This window comes from Heterodontus francisci, chromosome 10 (genome assembly GCF_036365525.1).
Source record: "Heterodontus francisci isolate sHetFra1 chromosome 10, sHetFra1.hap1, whole genome shotgun sequence".
Classification (NCBI taxonomy): domain Eukaryota; kingdom Metazoa; phylum Chordata; class Chondrichthyes; order Heterodontiformes; family Heterodontidae; genus Heterodontus; species Heterodontus francisci.
The window spans coordinates 27,016,198-27,026,796 of NC_090380.1; the positions used below are offsets into that span (position 1 = coordinate 27,016,198).

The 10,599-nt window shown below is 42.6% G+C and overlaps 1 protein-coding gene across 1 annotated transcript in view; it reads left to right on the plus strand.

Moving 5' to 3' along the window:
* The window catches only part of LOC137374157 (uncharacterized), a 214,612-nt gene that overhangs the window by 185,748 nt on the left and 18,265 nt on the right, over positions 1 to 10,599 (plus strand). Inside the window, exon 35 of the mRNA XM_068039937.1 lies at positions 3,494 to 3,549. Coding sequence (XP_067896038.1) covers positions 3,494 to 3,549 — 56 coding nt within the window. The remainder of the gene's footprint in view (positions 1 to 3,493; positions 3,550 to 10,599) is intronic.

The following is a 10,599-nucleotide window of genomic DNA, read 5'->3' on the forward strand; positions in this document are numbered from 1 at the left end:
TTTTATTGTGTATCTTTTTTTAGCTGAGTTGAAATGCAAACAGTAAATCCAAACATGGCATCAATATGGGGTTCAGAGTGCTGTGGCAATTAATCATTCAGTTATGAATCATGTGATTGATCCTTCTTCCTATTGGATTACATGGAATTACAGAAACAAGCCATTCAGCTCTACTCGTCTGTGCTGGTGTTTATATTCCACACAAATCTCTTCCCATTCCATCTGTCTCATCTCACCCTTTCAGCATATCTTTCTATTCCCTCTTCTCTCACGTACTTGTCTAGTTTCCTTTTGAAAGCATTTAAGTTATTTGCCTCAATCCCTTCATGTGGTAGCGAGTTCCACATTCTAACCACTCTGAGTAAAGCAATTTCTCCTGAATTCCCTGTTGGTTTATCACAAAAACAGATTATCTGGTCATTATCACATTCCTGTTTGTAGGAGTTTGCTGTGTGCAAATTGGCTGATGTGTTTCCTACATTACAACAGTGACTACCTTTCAAAAGTACTTCATTGCCTGTAAAGCGCTTTGAGATATCCTGTGGTCATGAAATGCAAGTCTTGCTTTCTCATTAATAACAATCTTTTATTTATGCCTTTTTGGATTCTCCCACAAGTGGAAACATTTTCTCCATATCTACTTCATCCAACCCATTCATAGCTTTAAAGACCTTGATCAGGTCACCTCTGAGTCTTTTCTAAAGATAAAAACCCCAGCCTGTTCAATTGTTCTAAATAGTTGTAATCTCTCAGTTCTGATACCATCCTTGCAGATCTTTTTTGCACTTTCTTCAGAGCCTTTTTGTAATAAGGAGACCAGAACTGTGCACAGTATTCGAAGTGTAGCCTGACCAGGGTCCTATACAAATTTAACATAACTTCACTACTTTTGAATTCCATATCCCTAGAAATAAATCATAGTGCTTTGTTAGCATTTTTGATTGCTTTGCTGATCTGTGATGCTGCTTGTAATGATTTGCTCACCTGTATCCCGAGATCCCTTTGTTCTTCTATCTATTCAGTTTCTTATTTTTTAAGGTATACTTGATTTTTATATTTTTCCTACCAAAGTGCATCACCTCACATATATCTATGGTAAAGCTCATTTGCCACTTAACTGTCAATTTGCATTCTTCCTCAATGTTAGCTATAGCCTACAGTTCAGTATCATCTGCAAATTTTGATACTGGGTTATTTATCTTAAGTCCAAATCATTAATGTAAGTTATGAATAACAGTGGTCCCAGCACTGATCCTTATGGATCACTGCTTTCTACCTTCCTCCAATCTGAATAACTACCCTTTACTTTTCTCTGCTTTCTATTTTTTAGACAACTTGTAATCCATTTAGCTATTTGTCTCCTGACTCCAAATGTCCTATCATGGACCTACTGTATATTAACTTATCGGAGGCCTTTTGAAAATCTAAGTATAAAACAACTACTGCATTACTCTTAATTACTCTTTCCATTACCAATTCAACAAATCTATCACGTTAGTTAAGCATGAATTAGCCTTTCGGAGTCCATACTTCCTTTTTTGTTATATTTTCTGTCTCTTAATGCTCTTCTATCACATCTTTTAGTATGCACTCCAGTATCTTTCTTATCAATGACGTTAAGCTGACTGGTTTTGTTCTGCTCTTTCATATATATGAATGACATTTGTTGTCTGCCAGTCCTCTGACACTAGCCCTTCTTCTATGGAACTTTTGTATATATAAGTTAATACCTCTGCTAGCTTCTGACTAGTTTCCTTGAGTATTTGTGGATGCTTACTGCCTAGACCTGGGATTTTATCCTCCTTTAATTTTACAGGTTAATTATTTTCTCCCTTTCCGTCCCAACTGTATTAACCTTATCCTCTAGACAAGTGTCTGTTTTGTTATCTAGTAAAAAGTAGTTATTCAATTTCTTCTATTTCTGTCATTACCTCTTAAGTTTATCTTGCTCATCCTTTAGCGGCCTTAACTCTAATTTTCCTTTTGTTATTTTGTCTGTGGACATTTTATTCTTTTTATATTCCTTGATAATTTGATTTCATAATTCCTCTTTGCCTTCCTGATTTCTTTGAACTTCCCTCCTAAGTTCTTTGTATTCCCTTTTATCCTCTCTTTAAGTACTTCCTATATGTATTTTTCTTGAGATTCAGTTTTTTCTATAGTTCTTTATTCATTCACAATGCCCATAATTAGCTTGCTTGATGTTGGCTTTCAGTGGAATATATTTCTTTTGAACTCTATTGATTACCCTATTCAAGATTTCCCCCGGTTTACCTTCTTTAGTTCCCTCCTCATTTCCTCATAATTTGCTCTTTGCCAATCTAAATGACTCTTTTAGTCATTGTCTTACTTGTGTCATTCCTGATCCTAATTTTGAGCCTTGCTACGTTGTGATCAGTACTACTAAGGTGCTCTCCTACTCTTACCTGTTCTGGTTCATTACCAATTACAAGATCCAACAGTGATCATTCAATGTAACTGGTAAACTTTGGGCCACAGGCGAGGGCAGAAAGTCTTGCCCATTGTGTTTTTTGCAATGTGAATGGAAAAGGTGTCATAGAGCATAAGAATTGCTAGACAGAAAAAGACCCAAGATCCATTTAATCGTCATCTACTATCCTGGTAATCACATGATACCATGATAATGAAGTTGCTTACTAATTATAACAGTTAATCTCTATCAAATAGTCTACAGTAGACCCAGAAATAACAGGAGGAAAACCCCAGTGGTGGAGAGCATTGGGGACCATAGATACAAAGTCAGCAGTTTCAGTTTTCCTATTTATTTATCTATTCATTCACTCGAATGCTCATTTGGTAAAGTAATGTCTAAACCAGTGAGATGACAGCACATGTTGGAGCTTCGTTGTGCCATGCCACAGTGTTCCAGGCTCAGTCCACTGAGCTCCTCGTTTCAGCTGCAGTGTACGCAGAAGGCCCGACCATGAACCACATGTTTCACTCTGCCAGGGACAGGAAGAATTGAAAAGGGCATCCCTGTGATAGGCACATACAATCCGGCTATTGGCTGGGAGCAACAGTGGCAGAAGGGATTGGGTACAAGAAAGCCACCCTGCCCTCTCGTCTGTTTTTTTTTTCAGCTAGATGAAGACAGTAACACAGGAAAACAGGGAAAAGAGAGAAGAATTAAGACTGGACCAGCCTATTATTTTAAAACATTTTTAATAGTATCAGTATAAACTTACATTGATGATAACATTCTTTGTCATCGCTTATCCTTAACCTATCAAGGACATGTCAAGAAAATTAACAGATGAAATCATGAAGGAAATGTCTAAGCCTCTCTCCCCTCCTTTTAAACTTTAGGGTTTGTCATGGTCAGTATGATGTTGTTCATAGCTGTTTATATAGCACCCTTTTAGAAAGATAGATTGATTAACAGAGGTCTCATGAATAATGTTGTATAAAACTTTAAAAAAACAAACTATTGTGCATTTAAGAGTCTCACACAAATTGATACTTCTTTTTACAGAGGAAAATGAGCCAGACGATGGGAACTGCAGTGATACAAGCACAAATTTAGACCAAGTATGTTTGATAAAGTTAAATATTTTGTAATTATATTCAAATCGTTATCTCCCATATCCCTACCATACAAGATGGTGGGGGTCTGGGACATAGTTTGAGGTGAAATCCCATTTCCTTCCTCTTGGTGCTGTACTTGAGAACACAACTGAGATCAACAATTCATTGGGGGTGGGGGCAATTTATGTCAGCGAAGGGGGAGTCTCGGCCACCCCAGTTGAAGCTCTGGCACACTCACCACCTCTGGGGAAGGCCTGCCACATTACATGTCAAGTAGGCATCTAAGTGGATAGCAGGATTAAGGACCCTGGTGACCAATCCTGCCTGCTGAGAGCTGCTGGCCAATCAGAAGTGGGGATGGGTGGGAATGCTGTCCATGAGCCTTCCCGCCATGGACTTAATTTGGGTGGTGGTGGGAAGGTGTTGGGGGCCACCCTGCACATCACCCCCCCTCCCTCCCTGCTGCTATCCAGCCCGATTAAATGCCCTCCCCATCTCCAAACTTGCTGTAGGGGAGTGCATAAAATTTCCCCCATTGTGTGTCAAAATCCCAAGTGTGAGAATCAGAGATTGATCTTGGGTTTCCAGTTTCTGGTATCTCTGATGTGTGCCACTATAGAACAATCTGTTGTTCAATGCTTACAATTATTTAAATATAAATCTATGAGGTACTATAGTGTAATGAAACTACAATTATGATTTCCACTTTGAGCTACATGCTAATGTACCTGAATGATTAAAAGATAAAATGGTGGCTAAGTGCTTTAATTAGTTTAACTGTTTAAATTCTAAATTGAAACGTGGTCCATCACATTCTCACAAATATTTGAAGCTAAGTATGGTTTAGGTACATGTAATTGCTTCATTTAAAGGCTCTTGTCACTGTGTATCTTCCATATGAGAAATCAATATTACATAGGATTACATTGAAATTACAGCGCAGAAACAGGATATTCAGCCCAACACGTTTACACTGGTGTTAATGCTTCACGCAAGCCTCCTCCCAACCCTAATTCATCTAATTCTAACAGAATAACCATCTATTCCTTTCTCCCTCATTATTTATATAGCTTCCCCTTAAATGCATCTATGTTATTTGTCTCACCTGCTCCTTGTGGTAACAAGTTCCACATTCTAAACACTTTCTAGGTAAAGAGCTTTCTCCTGAATTCCTTATTGAATTTAGTAGTGACCATTTTATATTTAGCATCTCTAGTTTTGGATTCCCCCACAGGCAGAAACATCTTATCTACATGGTTATGTGTGCGCACGCCACTTTCCGAAAGAATCAACATTACTATTCAGCTTAGGTGGTAAGAAGCATTGTTTGGTGATGAGGGGTGAATATTGTTACGACCAGGTGAGAAAGGGGTCTAGGGATCCCTCTCACGCTAGCATGCATACACAATGCATACATGCAAATAGAGACAGAAAAGAGCAGAAGAAAAAATAAGTGAAAATTTTGAGGCAATATCTGAAGAGGCTTTGTTACGGTTCTTCGAGCTCACTGTAGAGTCCTTGATTGTAGGTAGATCTTGCTTTTCGTTGGGGCCCAGTACTATTCTTCAACCTTGTTCGCTGTAGGAGACTTTTCTCTCTTGCGGTTCATGTGTCTTCAGTGGATTCAGAGGCTTGTGAGAAAGAGATGGGAGCAGACAGGAGAGATCTTCTCAGTCCAGGAGCAAACAGTCTTTCTGAGTTCAAACTCTCTGGGGCTAGTTCAAAAGACTGGATCAGCCAGTTAGTCATGTGACCAGCTGGTCTAACAAGTCCTGGCCCCTGTGGATTGCATCATCCCAGCAGTCCCTGGAATGCACGTCGCCACCCCCTCCCTCACTGTCCGGTGATCAACATCCATTGTGGGTTGAATGTATCGGGGAATGTCTACACAAGCATCGTCTGTTAATATGCAAATGTCTTTTCCAGCCACGGCTGATCTGTTTGACAAGTCCTTTCTTCACTCCAGTAACAGTTTAAAATCAATGTTCATGACAAAATTAATATGCCTCATTCTTGGCAGGTGGGGACTTAGCATGACACCTCCACAGCCAGCGGAATGAAATGCAATTTGAGAAAAGCACATTTCATTAAAAGGGTCGAGAGAAAATATAAGATCTTCTTCTTCTTCTTTGGCCTCCTTGTCTCAAGAGACAATGGGTAAGCGCCTGGAGGCGGTCAGTGGTTTGTGAAGCAGTGCCTGGAGTGGCTATAAAGGCCAATATTAGAGTGACAGACTCTTCCACAGGTGCTGCAGAAGAAATTGTTTGTCGGGGCTGTTACACAGTTGGCTCTCCCCTTGCGCTTCTGTCTTTTTTCCTGCCAACTGCTAAGTCTCTTCGACTCACCACACTTTAGCCCCGCCTTTATGGCTGCCCGCCAGCTCTGGCGATCGCTGGCAACTGACTCCCACGACTTGTGATCAATGTCACAGGACTTCATGTCGCGTTTGCAGATGTCTTTAAAGCGTAGACATGGACGGCCGATGGGTCTGATACCAGTGGCGAGCTCGCTGTACAATGTGTCTTTGGGGATCCTGCCATCTTCCATGCGGCTCACATGGCCAAGCCATCTCAAGCGCCGCTGACTCAGTAGTGTGTATAAGCTGGGAATGTTGGCCACCTCGAGGACTTCTGTGTTGGAGATACGGTCCTGCCAACTGATGCCAAGGATTCTCCGGAGGCAGCGATAATGGAATGAATTGAGACGTCGCTCTTGGCTGACATACGTTGTCCAGGCCTTGCTGCCATAGAGCAAGGTACTGAGGACACAGGCTTGATACACTCGGACGAATGAAATGCGATTTGAGAAAAGCACATTTCATTAAAAGGGTCGAGAGAAAATATAAGATACAGAAACAAAAACCATGCATTTCTCTCATTCACTCCCATTCATTCATAAATCCTAAAACATACTACAGTCTTTTCTTGGTGCCAGTGCTGCTTTAATTGACCCCTTTTTGGCATCCCAGTAAACATGCGGCTCTTTGGGGAAGTTTTTCTTCAGTTTGCCGATTTCCATGGCTGTCTAGAGTCTTCGAGATGGTTTGGTTTAATTAGCCCTGAGTTGAAATTTTTTTGTTCAGGAGAGTCAGTAGGGGGCGGGTCTATCCTGAACACACTCAGTGTTTTGCTGAGTCATGCAAAGACTTTTGACTTTAGGGGGATGGATGGTTCCTTTTTTCTTGACTGTGGGGGAGGATTCTTTGCTAATCCCCTCTTTTGTCCTCAGGGACCCGTCTGCCTGCAGGTATTTGTGCAGACTCTACTGCACGCCCCTGTGGAGTGAAGCAACACTCTCATGGTCTGGTGGGGTGCTTTGAGTGTCTACATTTACATAGGAGGATGTGGGATCTAACTTTTCACATTTTCTGAGGTTGGCTGACTGGGCAGTAGGGTTTTTCATCCGGGATCCCTCCTGGACTTCCTTTAACCTGACCTCTTGGACGCTTTTTCCCCTTCCCTTTCTAAGCTTTTGCCAGCCTCATGCCTGTCTGTCCCCTTTTATTCTCGGCGGGGATTCCTTACAGTTCACCAGCCCTCTGCTGGAGGGTCCTCCTAACGCCAGTACAGGACATGGGGGTGCAGATTTCACTGTAGGTTGGGGTTTCCCCTCAACCTGGCACGTGTGGCAATTCCTGCAGTACTGCATCACATCTTTGTGGAGTTTTGGCCAGTTAACCTGCTGTCTTATGCGGGCTTTGGTCTTTCATATACTGGCATGTACAGCCACTGTAGTCTCGTGGGCCCTTCTTAATATTTCTCTCCAGTACCTCTGTGGCACCACTAACTGGTGAACTAATGTCCACTCCTTGCTCTCATGTCTGTGAGGAGAACTCCATTTCCTCATCAGTACCTCATTCTTTAAATAGTAGCAATCAGGGACTCCCTCTGCTTCACTTTCAGACTGGGCAGCCTGTGCTAACTCTCGCAATACTGGGTCAGCTCGCTGAGCCTCATCTCAATGGAAAATCCATTTAATTAATTCCCTGGGTCGCCTAACTTTCCAAAGAATGTCACAGACAGACAGACCTCATGGTCATTTGCCTGCAGTGCCAATTCAGTCTCCTCTTGGGGAGCTGGTTTGATCATGGTCTGATCCACTACACAGTCAGGAAAACTGCAGGGTTCCGTCTCCCTCCACTGCCCTGTCTCTCTCTCGCCTCCTGCGGTCTTTCTTTCACTCCTGGGGGGGCTACCCCCTTCACCCTGCAAGATCATTACCTAGGAGCAGGTCAACCCCATCCACAGGCAAACTAGGGACAATCCCTACAGTCACTGGTCCTGAAACTAGGTCGCAATCCAGGTGCACCCGGTGTATGCATACCCTGCTCTCCAATACCATTCACCACCATTCTGGTGTTCACTACAGTCTCTGGGGGAAAAGTCAGGCCTTCTCTCAGTAAAAGGGATCTAGTGGCCCCTGTGTCCCTGAGAATTACTATGGGCTTGCTTGCCCCACTCGAGGGGTATGGGGTTACTTTCCCTTCAAACACAAAACCCTGATAACTTTCAGGAATCCTATTAAATTTTCCTGCACTTGCAGCCGTAAGCTTCCTGGCCTCACTCTTACTGAAGTTAAAGCTACAGCTTGTTTTGCTATGCTTTCCATCAGGTTCACTTCTTCACTGAGTGGGTGTGCCCTGATTAATTCTACAGGTCTTCCCTTTAGTTTCCAGCAGTCAGCTTTTAGATGACCTGCCTTACTACAATGGAAGCACTCAGGTCTCCGGGTCTCAGTCTTGCTCACAGCACTTTCCTTTTTGGTTAGAGGAGGACCCCCTGTGTCTCCTGCTTTCCTTTCTCTCCCAGGACTGCTTGGGCTCCTATCACCTTCCCACCCTTTGTCCTTTTTGGATTTGTCAGGGTGACTAGAAAGGTTCTCCCCTGGGAAACCGACTTATAAATTAAAGCAAACTCCTCGGCCAGAATGGCCGCTGCCGGGCTCTCTGAACCCGCTGCTCCTCCACATGGGTCTTTATGGAGAGTGGGAGAGGGTGTTTAAATTCCTCTAACCGAACTACTTCTCTGAGATTCTCATAGCTGAGCTGTACTTTAAGAGCCCTCGGCCACTGGTCAAAAGCCAGCTGCTTACTTCTTTCAAACTCCAGATAAGTTTGATTAGCTTGCTTCTTGAGGGTTCTAAACTTTTGGTGATCAGCTTCGGGTACTAATTCATATGCCCCGAGGATAGCATTTTTTGTCAGTTCATAATTTGATGAACTCTCATCTGGCAACAAGGAATAAACCTCATGGGCTTTTCCAGTTAGCTTGCTTTGCAGTAAAAGAGGCCAGGTCTCAGCTGGCCATTTTAGCTACCTTGCCAGTTTCTCAAAATACACAAAAAATTCTTCTATATCCTCTTCATTGAATCTTGGAATTAGTTGAGCTAGCTTTAAAAATTCTGTACCCAGTCCTGAATTGCACTCCTCCGTATTGGTCATGCTTGCACTGGGGTTACTCTGTCACTCCCTAGTTAACTCAAGTCGTCTCCGCTCTCTTCGCATTCTTTCTGCAAGGTTCTTTCTCTTTCTTTCTCCTGCCTCTCTTTGTCTTCACGTTCCTTCTGGAAGGTTGTTTTTTTATCCTTCTTCTGCCTCTGTCTCTCTTTTTCCCTTTCCTCAAATTCAAGTTTCCTCTGTTCCAGTTGTATCTTTGCTCCCAATACCCTGTCAGAATCTGCTTCTAACCCTGTTTCTGCTTCTTCAGATTCAAGTGAAAAATGGTTGGCCACTAGCCTTAGGAGTTCAGACTTCCTAGCCTTGCCACCTACAGTGATCCCACACTGCTCAGCCAATTTCCTCAACTCCTCCATAGACAGTGCTTTTAACTTATCCCAAGTTACTTCACCCTGGCTTAGGGTGTTACTAGCTTCAGTTGCAAGACATGTTTGTATTCAAGCACACACAACCACGAGAAAACCTATATTGAACTCTTGCTCTTTTTTTTTGATTGGAAACAATTTGGTTTCTCACTTCCAATTTCTCTCATTTGTCTGAGGGTCAAATCTAGATGCTAGCACCGAAATTTCTGTTATGACCATGAGAGAAAGGGGTCTAGGGGTTCCTCTCAGCCTTCACCTGGTCTTACTGTAACAGGCTTTAATTTTAAACACACTGCTTTTAGCTCCCCCTTGATGAATCCTTGTTCACCGCCTTTCGATTATAAGGCAAAGAAATCAGCACAAGCAGGTTTTCTTAGTTTTAAAGAAGAAAAGTTGAAATTTATTAAACTTGAACTTAAACTGTAATTCGGTTGATGCCTACGGATGCACGACGCGCCCACGTTGGCATGCATACAGGATACACACATGCAAATAGAGACAGAAAAGAGCAGAAGAAAAATAAGTGGAAAGGTTTGAGGCAATATCTGAAGAAATTTTGTTACGGTTCTTTGCGCTCACTGTAGAGTCCTTGATTGTAGGTAGATCTTGCTTTTCGTTGGGGCCCAGTATTCTTCTTAAACCTTGTTCGCTATAGGAGACTTTTCTCTCTTGCGGTTCATGTGTCTTCAGTGGATTTAGAGGCTTGTGAGAAAGAGATTGGAGCAGACAGGAAAAATCTTCTCAGTCCAGGAACAAACTCTCTGTGGCTAGTTCAAAAGACTGGAACAGCCAGTTAGTCATGTGACCAGCTGGTCTAGCCAGTCCTGGCCCCTGTGGATTGCATCACCCCAACAGGCCCTGGAATGTATTGCCCCACCCCTTACTGTCCTGTGATCAACATCCATTGTGGGTTGAATGTGTCAAGGAATGGCCCTTTGTCTACACAGCACCATCTGTTAATATACAGATGTCTTTTCCAGCCACGGCTGATCTGTTTAACAAGTCATTTCCGCGCTCCAGCAACAGTTCAAAATCAATGTTCATGACAACATTAATGTGCCTCATTCTTGGCAGATGGGGACCTCGCATGACAATATTTTTTCACCCTCAAAGATGTAATATCCCACTCTCTTAGGGGTGCTCTATCTGATGTTCCAGAAGTGAAAACTCATCCAATAAATCTACAGAAAAAACAAAAGTTCTTCTGAATTGACTGTAACTGGTCTGAGCAGT